At 38.0% G+C, this 20,129-nt stretch overlaps 1 protein-coding gene across 1 annotated transcript in view; it reads right to left on the reverse strand.

Annotated features, from left to right (window-relative positions):
* COL13A1 (collagen type XIII alpha 1 chain) overlaps nucleotides 1-20,129 on the reverse strand; it is a 91,089-nt gene continuing 70,960 nt past the window's right edge. Inside the window, exons 24-29 of the mRNA XM_089507882.1 lie at nucleotides 17,878-17,931; nucleotides 16,440-16,493; nucleotides 14,070-14,105; nucleotides 9,315-9,401; nucleotides 3,591-3,629; nucleotides 1-166 (exon numbers count right to left, since the gene is read on the reverse strand). Coding sequence (XP_089364008.1) covers nucleotides 164-166; nucleotides 3,591-3,629; nucleotides 9,315-9,401; nucleotides 14,070-14,105; nucleotides 16,440-16,493; nucleotides 17,878-17,931 — 273 coding nt within the window. The 3' untranslated portion in view covers nucleotides 1-163. The remainder of the gene's footprint in view (nucleotides 167-3,590; nucleotides 3,630-9,314; nucleotides 9,402-14,069; nucleotides 14,106-16,439; nucleotides 16,494-17,877; nucleotides 17,932-20,129) is intronic.

Below are 20,129 nucleotides of genomic sequence, written 5' to 3' on the forward strand. Positions count from 1 at the left end.
ATAAAAAAAGAAAAATGTAGTATTTTCTGTACAAAAATATGCAGCTTTTTATAATTTGCAAAATGTGTTATCTTTTGGCACTTAAAAAACATTGTATAAAAATAAATATTCTATGCACAAACACACAGACACACACACACAGGCCAGTCCATGGTTAGACTTTTCACTGCAAGAGAAAAATACAAAACTACGTTAGTATCACACAGGTTTTGGATGGGGATTTTCTGATTGGAAATGGTACTATAAAGGTATACATGCAGCAAGGTATATGGGGATGCTATGATTTACACACAGTTCAACCAAAACACAGCCCCTTCAAGTCCTATTGATCTTATTAGGAGAGATTTATGTACATAGAAATCAATTTGACTTAAAATTTGATGTCTGGCTTTTATCTATTGTCAGCAGACATTTGGTTATTGTCATCAGGAACTTATGAATAGAGGCTAGTTATTAAATGCTATCTTATTCATGAACTAACATTTCATTTTGAAATTGCAGTTTTCATTAATGAACAAGGAGGAGCTGTTCCTGCACCTCTGCAGCTTGGAACCATTTTTGTGCTTTTTGCCTTCTCGCAGAGAAAGAACTGTGTCTTCACTAGTATGGCAAATCACTTCCTCACTGGCTTTCTTATATATTATATTATATTATATTATATTTGTATCCCACCCTTATCCCAGGACTGGGCCTCATTTATTTAGTGGCATTTGGCAAAATTGGGAGCCTTTCATGTCAAGGAAATGTCTCCCATGTTTTGCTCCTGTACAATGATTTTATTTTGGAGATCTACATGGGTGTTTATCACACTGAGGTTTTGGGGTTTTTTTGGAGCTCAGATCTGCAGTGACTGCAGGTCCACGATGCGAATTCATATCATAACGTGAATGTGTTATCAGATGAGATTCCTTTTTATGGGCGCTCCTTCCGTGGGGCTTCCACAGTGATTCTAAAGTGACCCCTCATTTCAGTAAAATCGGGAAAAAATGAATTCACAGAATTCGCTTTCAAGCTCACTTTGATTTCACTTCGAATGGTCTGGTGTGGAAGATCATTCTGATGTCACCCCCCTCGGCCCCCTGCGCCCTGCTCCGTCATCCCCCTCCTCCTCCTTCATGCCATCTCATCCTCTCTGCCCACCCATCCCATCATCCCCTGATTGCTCCTTCAGTCCGATCCTGGCTCCAGTGACCCCCTACGACCTGTCCCATCATCCCCTGACTGCTCCTTCAGTCCAATGAAGGAGGACAACTAAGGAGGGGGCAGGGAAGGAGGACAGCGTCCAGAGCCCCACTGAGCATGTGCAAAGGTGCTGATTTGAATCATTGGATCCCACCAGTGTGGTAATACAATTTGCACTCACTCCGCTTTGCTTGAATCCACATCACCTGACTTGCCTTGGTTTCGATTCCCTCTCGATTCGGAAGGGCAACGGAAAGGCAACCAGGTGTGATAAAACATTCATCTTATGATGTGAATTCTCATAGCTGAACCAGGAGTCACCCTGGATCTGACCTGCAAAAAGCCCCATGTGATATACTCTCTTGTGATTTCCTCATCCCAAAGTATTCCCAGGGAACTCCTGGCATTATAAAGGAATTTTCATTCCCACTCCCCGGATTAGTTTCCGTCTTTTGTCTCCATGGCTATCTTTTTGGGTTACACCAGAACTATATAAGATGGCCACCCCCAAGAAGCACTGTTTTAATTAATTAATTAATCTTTCTTGAGAAACCAGATTCAACAGAGATTAAGCGAAGGAAAGAATAATGGAACTAATAAAAGAAAATTATCCTAATGCTTAAATGATCCTAATGCTAGTGTAATATTGCTGAAGCACTTCGACACTTTGAAGCACTTCAATGCTTACAACTTCTCAGGCCTGTGCTGAAAAACCCTTTTCAATATTCTAGCAGTTTTGAATGTATTTTCAGATGCTGAATTCAAAAAACACAATAAAAACGTCATACCACACACAGTTCTTTCACAAATTCAACATGTTTATCAATTCAGTTGTTACTCAGCTTTAAGTGCAGGCACTGATGGTGCAGTGCAATTTCTTTTAGTGCATTTGAACAGATTTTTATGTACCTTATCAACGAATTAAAGTTTTTAAAAAGTCTATTAGAACACTTTAACCCCTTTCTTACTCTCTGTGGGATCATTATTTGCAAGATCATTTCATTCAGTCACACATTACAACATAGATATGTCAAAGGAAGTTGTGAAAAAACTGTATGTGATGGAGCAGATCTGAGATCATTTTTGGATTTAGAATGCCAGATTCCTATAAAACCAGCAAACACTTTTAAAAAACTTTTTATGACCCTCAATTTTGCAAGGCTGCGTAATTAAAAAGTGGAAACTGGTGAAAGTCAGTTTCTGAAATATTGCCTGAGTTTGGATGTGGCATCTGAGGAGGAGGAGGAGGAAGAACAGAATGCAGGAGAAAGAGAAGGAAACCCAGGATATCTCAAAGAGAAGTTTCGATGCAAAATTGTAAATATGCAGGAAAAATCAAAACAAAAAGAACTAGAAAGTCTCATTACTTCCAGGCTCTTTTTTCTCTTCTGAACAAGCCCAGAGTTAATGACTTCCATTGCCTCTGTCTCAGGTAACCAAACACAGGAAATCTGGGGCACAGTCAAGAACAGCATGAGCTTTATGGCTATTTTTAAAGGTGGATGTTGCTGGGCATCCTAATGGGTGGATGCTCAGCTGCATGGAACTGCTTTGCAGGCAGAAATGCTCTTGTGGAACATTACAAACCAAACAAGAGAGAGCCCACAGAATATATATAGGGCTTCCATGCAAATGACAGACTCCAGTAGCAAAGATTTACAGACTTATTTTTAAAAACACTGGTGTGTAATTATGAAAGCCTATATTTGAACAGCAGGACTGAGAATTAAATCAAATGTTGACCTTTAAAAGCCTAACTACACTTGACATCAGCTACATCACTAACAATGATGTCTATAGTATTTTTATAGTTGTTTTAATTTAATAGTGAGCATAGGGCAGTTTTTGTCAGGAACACAGCATATGGGGAGGGGCGATTTAAACTTGTTCTTTCTTGTGGTCTTGATTCAGGCTTTGATTTTTAGTATCCCACTTATTTAACTCTAAATTAGAGATTATTAAAATAAGGAAGACATTTGTGGGTAATTTATAATTTTAGGATATTGATATGGCAAACTGTTAATGAGTTAATGAGAATTGATCTGCATTTTGAAAAGATGAACTCCACCATGTAGCAATCTCATTTCCCTATAAATTATAGGCGGCATCTGCACTGCAGAAATAGTCCAGGTTGACACTACAATAACTGCCATCGTTCAGTGCTATGAAATTCTGGAAATTGTAGTTTCTTGTGGCACAAAACTACAAATCTCAGGATTCCATAGCAATTAAAATGGTGTCAATATGGATTATTTCTCTGCAGTGCGGATGGAGCCACAATGAACCTGGCATATAAATGCTTACCAGCTAGGGAAGAAATATATCACACTTCATGCTTTAAATACATTTTGTTTTGTTATCCACAACATGCAACAGAACATTTACCACTGTTTTAAATATTATTTTACCTTATTCCAGCATCCTTGAATTGGCAAGCCATCTTCACCCTATAGTAAAGAAAAGAGGTTAAATGTAAAAAAAGTGTGTGGAATGGGTTAAAGTAAAATACATTGCAAAGTGGTGTAAATAATACAGCAAAATTAAGCAATAGTTGATTAACTATCCTTTTACAATATACCTTACGTACACATAAAAATGTTTGGTACAAAAATGTTCCCTAAATACACACAGCAAAATTATGTGAGCCTAACTCCATCTATCAGAATGTAATGACAACATTCACTTTAAGCCAGTGCTTCCCAGACTATCTGATGTGGCAAATCAACAGTCCCACTCACCAACATGCCAGAAACAATGTATTAGTATATTTGTGCCATATTATTACTGTATTTACATAATTTCCTGGCAATATACTGTGGATTGGCAACCAATGACTCAAAGACTGGCACTGGGTTCATTGGCTACCACTTTTGAGTAGCACTGCTTTAAATTCTTCTATCATCTGTGAAATCTGGGTGGAAACTGACATCTAGATCCACTGGATTTTATACAGGTTTTGCCACATATTTCTATAGTGTGTGTATTACAGTTTAAATGGGCAGTTGTCACTTTTTTGATTAAGAGAAGACTGTGAAGTCTTTCCCCCCCCAAGGTAAGCCCTCTTTTGTGAGGATACTGAATTTTCCCAACCTTGGATTTAGGAAAAATGTCATCTTTCTGGAAAAGCTTATTGCATTTGCAGGTATTTTGAATCTGTTCAAACTGTATTATTTGTCTGGTTTTCTAACTGAATTATTGACATTATCATAATCATAAAACTGGTTAACTGTATATGTGTGTGTCACCTGTTGCCTTATGGTGCATTCATGAATTTCTTAGGGTTTTCTTGGGTAGTGAATACTCAGAGGTAGTTTGGCCAGTCCCTTCCTCTGAAATATAACCTACGGCACCTGGTGATTACTGGTGGTTTCCCATCCAAGTACTAACCAGAGCTGATTCTCCTTAGCTTCCAAGATCGGATGGCATTTGGCACCTAACTGTATATGATGACATATTTTATTTTGTATTAAATGTGCTCAGAACAGACAGATCAGATCTAACCAAGCCTAAAAACTGATCTAATTTCAGACTGAGTTAATCCTGGCCTGTCGGTGGGGTAATCCAATGTATTATGTTACTTATAATGGAACAATTTAAATACTTACCTTGTGAAAAATAACAATACAGTAGTATGGAACACGGGAAATTAACCATTAATTGGTACCAACATAGCATACACTTTCAAAATCTATTTTCCTTAAAGTTGACACTCTTCTGACATTACATCATTCCAATGTTATATAAAACTGTAGAATCCAGCAAATGAGGATCTATTAACAGGGAATGAAAATGTTCCCATTGGTACAATGGTCCCATTGGCAGGAACAAACTATAATGATTTGCATGTAAAACCAAAGTTAGGGATAGTGTGATAAGCAGAAAAGTTACATTTGAGGGATCAACAGAAAGGCACGGTCACAACAATATGTTTGACTGCAGAAGCTGGAAGCATACACATTAATGAGGACAAGAAATTAGGTACAGCACTCTTGAAAAGCATGCAGATCTATCCTTAGAACACATAGCAGCTAAAGTACAGCAACAGAAAGGCAGGTAACTGCATGCATGAGTCAGAAAGTATATTTTAGTCATCTATGAACACACTGTGGCATAGTTTGACAACTGCTTTTCACATTAGTGTATGTGTATGTGTGTTTGTGTCTGCAATTTGTGATGTGTGTGTGTGAGAGAGAGACAGACAAGCATCTTTATCTTTTACAATGATAGTAACAATGGACACAGAATATTCAGTGTGGAATTTATTTGAATGTGACAAATAGGGCAGAATTATGAGAATCAAATGCTTTTAGGAGCCCTGCTGACACAGTGGATAAATACTGGTAGTGCCGCCATAAGGCTGTGAGTTTGATCCCAGGGCTCCAAGGTTGACTCAGCCTTCCATCCTTTCGTAGATTGTTAAAATGAGTACCTAGCTTGTTGGGGGCAATTAGCTTACACACTGTAAACCGCTTAGAGAGTGCTGAGTCAGGGTAGACATGTAATTATACAACATTAAAAAATATTTTAAATCAAATGTACCAATTAAGAAAAATGCTGCTAAATTATCAAATTTGCATGTATTACTATGGATCTGAATAATCTGCTCTCAATTCAAAATATGTGGATATTTAAACTTAGAATGTGGATTGGTCTTTTTAGCCTTCCTGTGCTAACACAGCTGCTTTGTTGTCACAGAAATGTTTCCTGTGTGGTTTAAACTGTCAACATTTTCACGGGCTCATTATCATTGTCTTTTTTTTATTGTAGCATGGTGAGACTCAGCTGCGGTCTTAATCTTGTCAGAGTGAATTAGCTGCATCTTTATCACTCAATCCAAACACTATTACCACCTGGTTGTTAGCCACTCCCTTGGAATTCTTCATATCTGGAGAAAACTGGAAGCCTTAAAAGTAGCCCAGGCCATTGATGAAAGTGGTAATGGCAGATGGCTGGAGATTTTAATTGGAGGATGGAGGATGGTGGTGACCCACTAGAGGGAGGACTGGGAAACACACCATTTACCTTGCTAACGTAATGTGTGTGATTTAGGAAAGTATCTGATGTCTTGGCAAGCTGAATTCCATTACATCTCCGGTACTTTCTCAAAACAGGACATGTAAATTAATTAGCACCCTTTCTATTTTATAAATTCTACTGAAGTAGATTTTTCCAACTTCTATTAAAAAATAAAGCTGTAAGTATGTGTATGAATCTTCTATTATTACAAAACACTGCAGGGGGGCTGTTGAGCCTCAGTGGTAAATTTCATTGCAATGAATTAATTAGCTCCTGGGTAGGTTTATCTAAACACAGGAGTAACAACACTCAGTGCAAATTCGCAACACAGAAACTATTTTTTTTTTTTGAAAGAGGGGTCCCTATTAAGGTGTATTGGGTCTTTGCCATTGTTTACTTTACAATCTTGGTGCTGCTTTGATTTCTTTTCAATATTCTGTTAATATTGTAGAATCCAATGTACCCAAACAGTGTTTGTGTTAGAGTACTACATTTTTGGTATATTTTTGGTATGTGATAGCTCTCTTTCCCCCCTATTAAACTGGGGTCATTTTAGATCAAAACATATATTAATTTCCAGCTGGGACTTTTAAGGCAATGACTAAGGCTTCCCAGCCACCTTGAAAGAGAAAGTTATGAAGCCAGTTCTGAAGGAATTCTCACTTGACCCAGAAAATTTTAGCAACTACAGTAGTCCCTCCACATTCATATGGTTAGGGGTGAAGGACCCCTGTGAATGTGAAAAAAAGTCTCATATAAAAAATATTTTATTTTTACCTAAGTGAACACCTCTCTAGGAATCTCCAGGTCCCCCAGTGCAACTCTGTGGTCAACATCTGTCAGAAGGTGATCACAGAAACATGCTGGAGGACCTACAAATGCCTAGAGAAGTGTTTTCTCTGAGAACTTATAGGTTCTCCAGCACAACTCTATGGTCAACCTCCAGCAGAACTGCGCTGGAGGACTTAGAGAGAACATACAATATTAACCAAACCCCCAAATTACCAAATCAGCAAAAGTCAAATGTGTAGAAGAAGATACTCAGGGAGAACATCTGAAACTTCAACCATTATAGAATGTGACATTGGCCACCTACAGGTTCCAAGGCCAGTTCAGAGATATAGCTTTTACAGCTTTCAGTGGGCTGAGACACAAAATGCCTTAAGGTTATGCATTTCAAACTCATGATGTAGGGGACCTGTGTGACAGGGACTTGTACCATATTTGTGTACATTGGCTACAACTATGATCTTTGGAATAGCGGTATATAAATAAAACAAATTATTATTATTATTATTATTATTATTATTATTAACTATTTATTTCCTGGAAATTTGCCAGGGATGACAGTCAATGACTTGGGAACCAGCATCAGTCCATGAACCACTACTTTGAGTAGTGTTCTGTTAAGGAGAGCATCCTTCACATCAGCCTGTGCGTACATTACAATAACAATTGTTCTGCTCAGGTGGAAGGTTTTTAAACGACTACCTTGTCACATTTTATACGTGTGACTCAGGTCTTCTTTGTGTGTCATCAGCTGTTAGGAGCATGCATGCAAGAGGTATTATGGAAGAAAGGTGAAAGCAGAACAAAAGCAGGTATGAGGAAGCACTGTCACATTCTCTAATCTAGGTTATTTAAGATCAGCCTCATATAGTGCAAGAAAAATGGCAGTGTGATTAGTTTAATTCTAAGAGGTATTATAGGTAATATTATACACATCAAGCAATTGCAAGGAAGGAGGAGATCTGCGAAGGATTTTGCAACAGCAAGGGAGGAAAAGCAATCTGAAACATGCAGGAAAGGGAAGGTAACACCATACCAATGGACAAGGGGCATCCAGCCCGTCCAGCCCTGGTAACCCCGGCTCACCCTTCTCGCCTTTAAAACCTCGAAGTCCCTGTTCATGAAATCAACCACTAGAATTACTGTAGTCAGTGCAGATCATACCCATTTTATGGGTGGAAAAACTCAGTAAAACAAAAGATATACGCAAGGAAACACAGTTTAGATACCCAGTGTATTAATGCACAATGGCAAATCATTGCAGCTTTTTTTTCAAAATAGCCATAAGATAAATAGCTTAATTAGAAAAAGACTATAGGACTCTGTAGCGACTGAAGAGAGGGAAATAGATCCTAATTTTTGGAAAATCCACCTCAGATGATCTAACATGTAAAGGAAAATAAATTGTCTGTAGGTATGCTTTACTTGGGGGCATGAGATTTTGTTATAGAACATAATAGAGTGAATAAACTGAAATAGTCAATAATACTTATTTATTGACCTGAATATATGCATTTTTAAATGTATTGATTTGATGTGATTTCTGAAATTGGAACAATTCCCCCACCCTCCCCCACACACACTTTGCCCTGTGCTCTGGCTCAATATTGATAGATAAGATAATATCAGAAAGGTAAAGTCTATCAAAGAGCCAGTTTTTAAAAAACTAATTCTGATTAGGAGATGTGAAGTCACTCCATGTCAAGAACCTGCTCCAGTATTGGAGAAGAGGGGTTAGTACAGGATTGTTTTCCACTGGGTGTCATAAACTGGGTTTCCTGCATCATTATCAGCTACAATGTATTTTTGAACACATCTTTTGATCACCACTGAATGGAGGAAAAGAAGGCACATCAGTTCTACTCTTTGTTAGGCAGTCATTCATGTAGGTTCACTTGATAAGTGCAATGTCAGCTGATAACTTGTATGTGTAAATAGGCTACTACAAATCATTTCTCATAGTATTTTCATATTGCTACAAAACCCTTCTAACTAGTACATTTCATCTACATAGTTAACACATTCACAAACCAGTTACCATGTGAGTAATCAAGTGAAATACATGAATTGGCTGTAGGTCTAAGAAGTGGATACAAAACCTGGTCTAGAAGTGTCAAGACATTGCTTTTTCAAATAGATAACTACTTTCTACTTTTTCCATAGTCCAATTGTTTCCAAGGTTTAATCTAGTTTTGTTTTCCACTTCAGTAGATGGAAACAATAGCTTTAAAGCACACAATTCAATCAATTACTGTAATGGGTTTTTGTCCTTCTTTTCTCACCAGTGGTTAATCTTAAAATAATACTTTGTATGAAACACAACATACCAATGGACAGGGTGCATCTAATCCAGGTGCTCCTTGGTCTCCCTTATCCCCTTTAGGCCCTCTAGAACCTTTCTTGCCCCTTTCCCCCTGTGAATAATAGTTTATTAAAATATATAAACATCTTAGGATACTCTTTTTCAAATAGAACAAAAAACAAAACAAAACAATGTAAAAATAAGGCTTAATTCAAGACAACTTGAAAAGCTTGACTCGATGTTTTTTTAAAGACATATTGACTGGATTTGGCTTTTTATGCTGAAGTGTATCAGTATTTTAGGCATTATTAATATTCTAAAATTAGAAGAAGAAGAAAGATTCTGCTGTCCCACTTAATGAAATGACCACAATGATGCCAACTTGTTTTGAAAGAACTTATACTGGCAAGAACAGATCTTCCACACTTGTTCTGGAGGTCACTGGAGCTTCGGATCTTAGAGCTCAATGGAGATTTCTGCCCTTACACAAGAGCCAAAAGGACAGTACTTGAGATCACTGCTGAAGATCAACTTACATTTGGGCCAGGGTCATTGAGCAGGTCGGATTTTTCTATTTCCTTTGCACAATGACTCTTCCAAATCTACATTTTCCATGCAGCTTCCCCCTTCCTTACATGGCCATGTCATGGATGATGCGAAGCGGTGGAGGTGGCTCAGAAGAATCTGGTTGTGTGGATATAGCCATATGCACAACACTGAGGGATTCTCCAGGACCCCTTGTGGGTCCTATGAAAGTCCTGGAAGATGATGTCATTATGCATCTGGATATAATCACATGCTTTCCATCCTTCTCACTCTTCACCAGCCATTAATGGTCACGTCAGCTATATTTACACAGGCTTTTAATATGTAATCATGGGATGGCTTTTATTTGGGGTGTTTGTTATATGAGGGTGGTGGTATTATGGTTTTAATGTATGCAATTTTATACTGTTTTTATTTGATGTTTTTAAAATGTTTTTATTAATTTCATAAAAATGAAATAAATACATGTTGGGAGTCAGGGGCTGCAGGAGGAAGATCAACCCTACAGGAGGAGAGAGGGGTGAGGTATTGTAATTCTCCCATGGTGGAACTGTACAATACATCTCATCAGAATGTGTTGCTAAAGTATCTAGTGTGGGGCATAGCACTGGATGGGTGTTCTATAGAAGGGAGAAGGGAAAATCAGATAAAATTGCCACTCGCTCTTCTTCCTCCAGAGTACACATTTGTATCCAAACCATAGGTCTCAAGTGATTCTGTGTGATTCTTTCTGTGTAATCCTGTGAACTACAATGCAGGCTCTAGAGAATCAGAGATCATATGATCACTGTAGAGCTAGAAATAATCACATAACACTGCTCTCACAATCTAATTTTGGATGTGACTCAGGGCACAGACAGAACACAGTGAAACCTCCTACATACCTATTCTACCTATTTTTAAATTCTTAACTTTTATAACATTCATTATAATACTTCCCGTACTCTCAGGTCCTCTGGGAAGAATCTCTTGCAGTCTAAGAAAACCAGACTGGTAACAACTTCCCAGAGGACGTTTTCTGTTGCCACTCCAAAAATCTGGAATGACCTGCCAGAAGAGATCCTCCTTATAACATCTTTGGAGGCCTTTACGAAGGCAATAAAAATGGATTTCTTCTGGCAGACATTCCCAAACTGACCTCCTCGGAATGTTCACTCTCCAGTTGGGAACTGTTGTTTTTAATGGTATTTTAAGGTGGGAGGGAGATAGGGAATTGGATTTTATATGTTTTGCTATGTTTTTATTTGTGGTTTGTTGTGTTTTATTTTTATTGTTCTTATGTTTGTTGTTACCCGCCTCGATCCAATACAGGGAGAGGCAGGATACAAATAATAATAATAATAATAATAATAATTAATAATAATAATTTGAAAGACATTTTTCATTTATTATTCTCAATGCTGCTTTCTTATATTTGTTTCTTTTCTTTTAAAAAAATACCTCTAGTTTCAATATATGATTGGTGTGTGTGTAATGCACCTTTAAAAAAATCACCTGTATCAATTGATAATCGGCTGAACTTTGCTATGATTTTTGTTTAATATAAAATGTGAAACTGGTGAAGCAGTGTTCTGTCCTACATAAATTCTTAAAATAGAGCCACAAAAGGATAAAAATTAAAATGCTAGGCCACATGCTTCCATTCTACACAAAGTTGAACAGTCAAATACTTCACTAAGGTCATTTCATTTTGGATAAAGCCAACATCAAGCCAAAGATCCATGTTCAATAAGAAAAAGAAATGTTCAAATCTTTTGGAACTCTTTTAGTGACATACAAAGAGGGATACATTTTGAGAAGTGGCTGTGGGTAGCAATGTGAGTGGGATTGACGGAAGGGGTTTTTTATTTAGTATTGCTTTAAGGATTAGAAGATGCCATAAAAACCAAGCAAAGTAGATATCTTTTTTTAAAAAAAAGAAAATATTTTTTTGAATTTTTTAAATTAAAAAAAATTAAGTCGGCAGGAAAAAATGGATGGGAAAGGAGAAGGTCACCCAGGATCAAACGCTGGCACAGAGGATAATCCAGGAGAAAATGCAGAGTGAGTTACAGCAGGAAGAGGAGGAAGGACCCAGGAGAAAAGGCAGAAGAGCAGGAAGGGATAAAGGGGACAAAGGTAGACCTGTGGAGGCAAGGAACACACACATACACGCGCAAACACACAGACAGGAGAAGAAAAAACAGCAGTTGAAATAGCACGTTCCATGTGAATGCACACCTTAAGCGTTGACATTGTTTTCAGTTGGTTTGCTCAAAAGAATATTTTTACTCATGTCTGCTGCAACATATACTAGCTTTTTTTTGAACTGCAGTGGCTTTAAAGAACTATATTGTGTCTTTGCAGTGATACAAGTACTAATGAAAGTAATCAGTGGAAGCAGAAAACCCACCAAGACTAGCTATGGTGTGTGTGTGGGGTAGGCTTTTGTTTCAGAAACAGACATCCCCCTGTACTCCTATAAAACAAGGGAGCTGGGACGAAATTTAGGACACCTCTAGAATCCAGACACTGTAGAAAAGCTGTGAATCAAAAACTAGTCATCATCATCTGAAACCCCTACAAAATCCTATTAATGGGCCAGGGCAAATGTACAATAAAGGCCTCAGCTAGAAGAATCCTTAAAGGATATTAGGGATAGGTATGAAGAGATTTTAACTCCCACTGAGGATGCTAATCTTTGTAATTATTTGTTTTTGGAGGCAAGAATGAGTGATTCAAGCATTTTTCTCCCCACTGCATGAGACTCTTTGAAAACTGAAAGTATTTACAGGTCAGGATTTACGCTGCACAAAGAAATTAATTAAACGGGTGTGTGCATATGCAAAGAAAATCAGGATTCCATGTAATGTAAAATTGTTTTCGCATAAAAATGAAATTTTCTATGCTGGGAAACAATGTGGTTGATCACAAAATTTTGCACAATGTCTTGATGGCAAAACACTTTGCTACATTCAGATCTTCGTCGTCAAGGTTTCCTAACAGCCCAAAAAACCAAAAGGAAAATCTCTTCCACAACAGCAATTAGTAATGCATAAAGTGCCAATAAAAAAGGCTGGGAAAACTCTTCCTTGGTCCAAAACTGCAGAAATAATCCAGTTTAAGAATGCCATAATTGCCCTGGCTCAGTGCTAGGAAATCCTGGGAACTGTAGTTTATTGTGGCACCAGAGCTCTCTGACAGAGAAGGCTAAATGTCTCACAAAACGGCAGTTCCAAGAATTTCCTAGCACTGAGCCAGGGCAATTAAAGCGGTCACAAATTGGATTATTTCTACAGTGTGTTTTGCATCCTTGTTAATAGCTAAATGATACCTCTGCAGAATTTTGGATGTTTCCAGTAAGTAGTCACTCTAATTCAGTTTTTTCCTAACTGTTGTAAAATATTGGCCATCATTCTACAAACCCCTCTCCCACTGATAGAATAACCTCATGGATGGTGCTTTGGATCTTTATTCTCATTCAGAGGTTCTTGTATTACAAGCACCTCTGAGACAGGCCCAACTATTCCCAGTGCTTCATTACCACTATCTCACAAGCAAAGCTGTCTTGTCTTGATGACATCAACCAGTCGAACAGCATGTTATCCTGGTTCTCATCTGTCAGCTCAGAGGAAATCCCAGCCAAGGTTGGATTCAGTTTTATTCAATAAATAGTTTTTCTTCTATCCAAATTTCAAACCAACTGAAAAAGTCTAGAGATTCTGATACATTGCTTATTATGGAATAGTCTGAATAGTTTCTTAAGTCTTTCTTTCCTTTTAAAAAAGTGGAAGTCACAAAGCAAAATCAGAGGTAGAATGATTAATTACATGATGTGGACCTTTGATTGGTCATGAACTGTAGGTTAACACTCATCAGAAACATATTGTCTCATTGCTTCAGCAAGTATTACATTACTCCTTCAAGATTTACCAAATTGGTCATGAAAATTATTCCAAACTTTGACCTTTTTTATTGCTACCAGCCAATACTGCTGCCATCAGTCATGAATTCTTGCAGGCACCTATGTGCTTCAAAAAAAATTGTGCATAAGTCATTGTATTATATAATTTGTTAGGCTATAGGATTTCATCTTATTTTTTTGTCTATCATAAAAAATAATCAATCATTCCACCATTTATTAAAGACATTGGCATCTAAAGAGGCTTAATAGAATACCCGCCTTGAATCCCATTGTGGGGGAAAGGTGAGGTATCAATCCTTGAAATAAATAAAATAAATAATTTAAACTTACCCGATTTCCCTTTTCCCCCGGTGAACCTGGTAAACCCTATAAAATATTTATGTTAGGTTTTAAAATGTACAGATCACTCAGTCACACAGAATTGCTCATTTTCAGTCTTTAACCATCCATCCCTTCAGAAATTACAAAGACTCTCATGGCACCATAAAGATCAAATTTTTATTAGCCTATAAGCTGATTGAAGCCAAAGATGTGAGTGTCTATTTTAAGATCCTTTTAAGAGTTAAAAGCTGTACAAATTGAACAGAATTGAATGATGTAACCCTCACCTAAACAAAATAAACACTGTGAATGGCTATCTGATTAGATTTTACCTCCACAACAGATTTCTTTCAAAGAGCCTTTAAAGCCATGGACCGAAGTCTTGAGGGGAATGAAAATAAAAAGTAGCTGTGAAAATTATTTCCCCTTTTTAATAGAACAAAGTAAACCACAAAGGTTAGGGGGAAAAAAATCTTAACTAGAAAAAATACATGAGGAAATCTTGCACTCAGCAGAGCAGAAAACTAATGATACTAACTCTATGTGTGTCTTTGATTCTAACTTATGGTGACCCTTTCACAGGTTTTTTTTTTTTTTTTGCAAGATTTATATAGGGGAGATTTGCCATTGCCTTCCCATGAGCATGTGACCTGTCCAAGGTCACCCAAAGGGTTTTATGGCCGAGCAGTAAATCGAACCCTGGTCTCCAGTGTTGTAATTCAACACTCTAACCACTATGCCACACTGACACTCAATGGTAGACTGACCATTAACTGAGAATGAGCAGCTTTGGTACACTGGAGCATCCACATCAGAAAGGAGAAAGCAGTTAGTTATTCAGGAGCTAGTCAGCTCAAGAATTTTCCATGCCAGGATCTGTAAGGCTCGATCATAAGTGAAAGATGCATTCACGTGGGAACTAACTCTATATACTCATGTATAAGTCTAGAAATGTTAGTCAAAAAATTGACCAAAAAAAACACAAAAAACCACCCCCTGGGTTGACTTATCTATGGATCAATGGACGTAATTTGCCAACCCCCTCCATTCTGCTGCATTGCAACTTCTGGCCTTTTGGAAGTTGGGAGGGGGTCCATGCTTTGTTTATATTTTCCTGGACTAATCGCCCACCTTTTGCCATTTTACTCAAAGAAGGGGATAGTTTGTTTGCTTGCTTTTTTGATTGTTAAGATACACTACTTACATTGACCCATTTGTTACAATCCTCTAAGTTTTACCTCCAACTGATCCATGGGTTATATTAAAATCCATAATTCTGGCCCCAAAACCTACCCTCAACTTAAACATGAGTATATATGGTATATGACCACTCATTGTTATAGGTAAGCAACTTATTCTTATTACACCGTAAGGGATAACAATTTTCCCAGACTAGACTTTTGATGAGAATTTTGCCCTTAAGAAAGAAAACTAAACTATAAATTACAATGTTCAGTAGCAAAAGAAGCATTGATCCTCGACTTCTTTGCAGCAGCTTGAAATAGCTCTTTAGCAGCACAGTGTATCTATATGATAGGTTTGGCAGACAGTGACACACTAATCAATGTCACTTGGTGAGCTTCATGGCTGAGTGGGAAATTGAATATGAGATTTTCACATCCAATCCCCAAATGGTAACAATTCAATCACAGTGGCTGCAAAACAAGAATAGTCTTAACTTTACAGTGTGGGAACTATGTCTATAAGAACATTTCCTCAATCACCAGATTCCAGTAGGAGTTTGCCTTTGCCTTCCTCTGAGGCTGAGAGAGTGTGACTTGTCTAATATCACCCACTGGGTTTTCATGACTGAGCAGGGATTTGAATTTTGGTCTCCAGAGTGATAGCTCAATGCTCAAACCACTACACCATACACTCTCCTTGAAAGCATCACTCCTGTTTTTAAAAAGTCTGTTTCAATTGATAATGAGCTGGGACCTGCCTTGTTTTTTAATCAATATGAGGAGTGAAACTGGCAAAAAGTGTGTCTGCCCTACATAATTTTTCACCCCATTAGGGCTGGTCTAAATCTTTTCTTGTGTTGGGGCAAGACAGAGGGCTTGCTTTATATCCAGAGGTCCCCTGATGTCCCTACCACATAGCTCCAGTCTTCCCTATATCCCCAGTCTCTGATATTAGAAAGGGAAGGGTTGCAAAAACATCAGTGTAGACAAAAAGCAGAGATTTGAGATCCGATCTCCCTCTTAGTCTGATGCTCCATCACCAGTCAGAGGAAGGGGTCTTTGAACTGTGGCAGTGGACAAAATAATTTGTTTTAAAGTTATTTAATTTCCTGTAAAAATAAATAAATAAAAATTCTGTCTCAGGACTAAAAAATTGGAGGAGTAGGAGAGAGAATAAAAATGTTTCTATACTTACAGGAAGCCCTGCTGGCCCTATTGGTCCTGCAGTTCCAGGATCTCCTTTATTGCCCTGAAATGGAAAAAGCAAGAAAAATTATTTTCTGATTATTGAAAGAGACTCCAGACCCATAGAAAGTAGACCAACATGAAGTTGTGCATGCAACAGCGTTGTGCACTGCAGTTATACCTTGAGCATTGCAATTATGCATTGCACAATGGCACCTAATCATTGAAAATGTTGCTGTTCTCCATGTGGACTGTGTAGTGCAGTGTATTTCTGCACGAGAATGATTCACTGAGTGGATGTTGAACTGCAGCCACTGTATGCTTTATAATAACAACCTGCTGCTGATAATGCAAAAAACAGAGATTACACCTCAATATCAGGAGGGCACTTTTTCCAAAAGGCAGTCTCATGCAGAACACATTGTAGTACTCCTGTCACCTCTGGTCAAATCTGTCACAACTTGTCGGTGTCTTGGGTAAAACATGAAAGGATTCCCAAAATATAGAAATGTGTTCTCAGAGGAAGTGCAGTCCCACCTAGCAGAAACTGCACCCTTTTATCTATGTTGGATATCTTGTATCAATTAAAATTTCACTTAGACTGCATCTGCAGTGTAGAAATAATCTGGTTTGACACTACTTTAACTGCCATGGCTCAATGTTATGGGATTCTGGGAATTGTAGTTGATTGTGACACCAGAGTACTATAATGTGGTCTGCATGAGACTTCCTTTTTGAAAAAGTGCCCAGAAACCTCCTCTTGTTCAAAACTGAAGCTAGTGTTGATAGCATGTGATCCCACTAGTGTCAAACCAGATTATTTTTGCAGTGTGGATGCAGCCCTAGTTAGCCTGCACCAGCTCATTACTGACTCAATACATTAGTTCAGAATTTTAATAGCTTCCCTCGTAATGGGAAGAAGAGACACCGCTGGGTGTCACTTGCATACTTGTGACACTGAACTCCAGAGTGCTGTACATCTCCCAATGGTTTCATACAGACTGATACAATTTTTATCAAGCTAACATGGGATTGGAGCAATGGTAACTTCCATGCCATTAGGTGGTGGATCTATTCTGGGTTCCAGTCTGAACTTGCAATGAGTCATTTAAGGTGCAGAACCAATACTGAGATACAACACTTTGGACAGTTCCTTTAAAGTCTGGATAAGGCCTGTAGTGGATCCACCATCCCATTCATATGGGAGCCACCAGCTGCCACTGTATTAGAAAGAGCAGATTGAAAAGGCTTCTCCAAAGGCAGGTGAAACTATAGTTTGCTAAGTGACACAAAATGGTGACCTGGAGATCATATATTAAAATGAATTAGACATTTAAATATACAAAGTGGCAGAAATATACAAAGAAGGCATTAGATATGACAAAAATGGCTGCATTTGAGAGGTAGGGTCCATTCTATTTGAATTGCAGCAGTCAATATTTCCTTACCCTCTCTCCTTTTGGTCCTGCTGGTCCTGGAACTCCAATTGGTCCTGGAGTACCCTGCAGTTTTAGGGGAAATACATCCATGAAACTATTTGCAAAAAATACATTTCAAGCTGAACAAGTGCTTTACTTCTCATATGAAAAAGAAGAACCAAGGAGGCAATTCTGTTTATTCAGGGCATTTACTTAAAATACTACATCTTGCATCTGAGGTAGTAGTCTCAAGTCTACAAAAGCTCATGCTACCAGCTTCTTTCAGTTGCTACAAGATCCATTTGCATATTAAAATACTACATGTTAATAAAAAATAATGTTTACTGATAAAAGTGGGACTTTTTGAGGTCTGTATGATAGTAAAAATAAATTTCATTGGCTATTCGATGAAAAGATTATTATTTTCAGTTTCAATCATTACAAAGTTAAAAACTGTAGTGATATAATGGCAGTGTCCAATCATACTATTAGCCTTTTAAAAGTTTGGTTTGGGTAGAAACCCAGGTACCATCTGCACTGCTTTTTATACAGAGAGCAAGCACATTATGCAGATTGACAGATAACTATGCTAGTATAGGCAACAAAGTAAATCTGTATTAGCACAGCAGAATACATGAGGACACATTTGTTTTTGAGTCCTCTATTCATTCTTTGTCCTTACTAAAGTAGGACAGGGAAATGGGAAAATCAACAGGGTGCTCTACACTTAGGTTGGAATATTTTCCCTTACATACTGTGGTCTGATCTATGACCAGTGAGCAAAATACAAGGCAACTGGAAAACCCAGAGAAACACCAATGTGGGATCTAAAAGCTACATTATTAGTTACAGTTGTAGAGCAATGGATCCAGGCATTAGACAATGTGCCTACCAGCCAGTGAAGACCCAGCCCAATTTCTTCAGGTGGGATGACTGAAAATATGACCCCATCTGAGCATAAGCCACTGCTCAGTTCCTCTGTCAGCAGAGATTGAGAAAAGTTGAACAGTGCCACAGATGCACATGTCCAAAATCTCATCCCAAAGTACTTTAAGTCAGTGTTTCTTAAGCTATCTGATGTGGAGGACCAACAGGATTTCTTTTCCAAAGTACAAGTAAATGGGACTATGTGTGTGCTCAGCGAATACAACCTTTTTTATTTTATGGAAATTTACTACAGAGTAGCTGCTAATAGTTCTTACACCAGCACCAATCCATGGACCATCAAGCCTTATCAGGGGGCCATCTCTTCTTTCTACTTCTGATAACTTTCATTCTCTGCCTCTTGGTCCTTCCTTCCTGCCTGCCAATATATATTCTTTTAAATGCTTCCACACTAGTCCTAATTTAATGGCCCAGAACCTCGCCAGTTTCTCTAGGCATCAGCCTGACTGGTGGCTCAGGATGTTATAATCTCTAACTACCATTCATTTTGCTGAAAATAACCAACATCAGAGGTCTGCATGCTTGGATTTGATAAAGAATTCACTGACAGCTCAGTTTACCTAAGAATGTGAAGAAGGAAATTCACTTCCTTACCCATTTAGGACTGCACAATGGCAAGATAATCATCAAATCTTCCTCTCTAGCCCTCAAATAATGCTCTTCATGCCCGTGTAAAAATGAACAAGTTCATGGTTTAAATGAAGGAGGGGGAAAAACTAGAAGTGGAAGCATCTGTCATTGCACAGATATCAGTTATGGGGGCTGTGTAACACACTCTGAAGACTGAATGGAAGCAAGTGTTTTTTATCCAAGAAACCTCAAATGGTTGTAAGCAGGTTTAAACTTTTTAGTTTGTGTTTTGAAATGAATCTTTTCCCCTGAGTACACTGCATTTCACCAATCTCAGTGCAAACCAGATAACAACCCTGATATTATTTTCATTTTTACTTATCTCCCAAATATGAAAGGGGGAAAAAAGAGACATGAGTTTTTGTTGTTGGCTTTTGTTCAAGTTACTGGCTGCTGTTCAACTTACAAGTGTATTAGTGTGCTTGTGTGAATTTTTCAAATGTGCATATTTTTAATCATGCACATTTGTCAAAAGTACTCATGGTTGTGTACCTTTTTTTCTTTGCCAGAATCCATTGCAAGCCACAGAAATGTATGGATTTCTGAGGCTAGATGCATTTCACCGACTGCCATTCACAGGAGGTGAAAAATGAATATTTTATAAGGAAATGTACACCAAACAATCCCCCCATCTTTACTCATGTAATTAACAGGCTGAAAATCACAACCTATAAATAAGTAACTGAGAAAATCACAGGTGCAGACAT

Source organism: Sceloporus occidentalis, unplaced genomic scaffold (genome assembly GCF_023333645.1).
Source record: "Sceloporus occidentalis isolate IW3139 unplaced genomic scaffold, rSceOcc1.0.p SCAF_2, whole genome shotgun sequence".
NCBI lineage: Eukaryota > Metazoa > Chordata > Lepidosauria > Squamata > Phrynosomatidae > Sceloporus > Sceloporus occidentalis.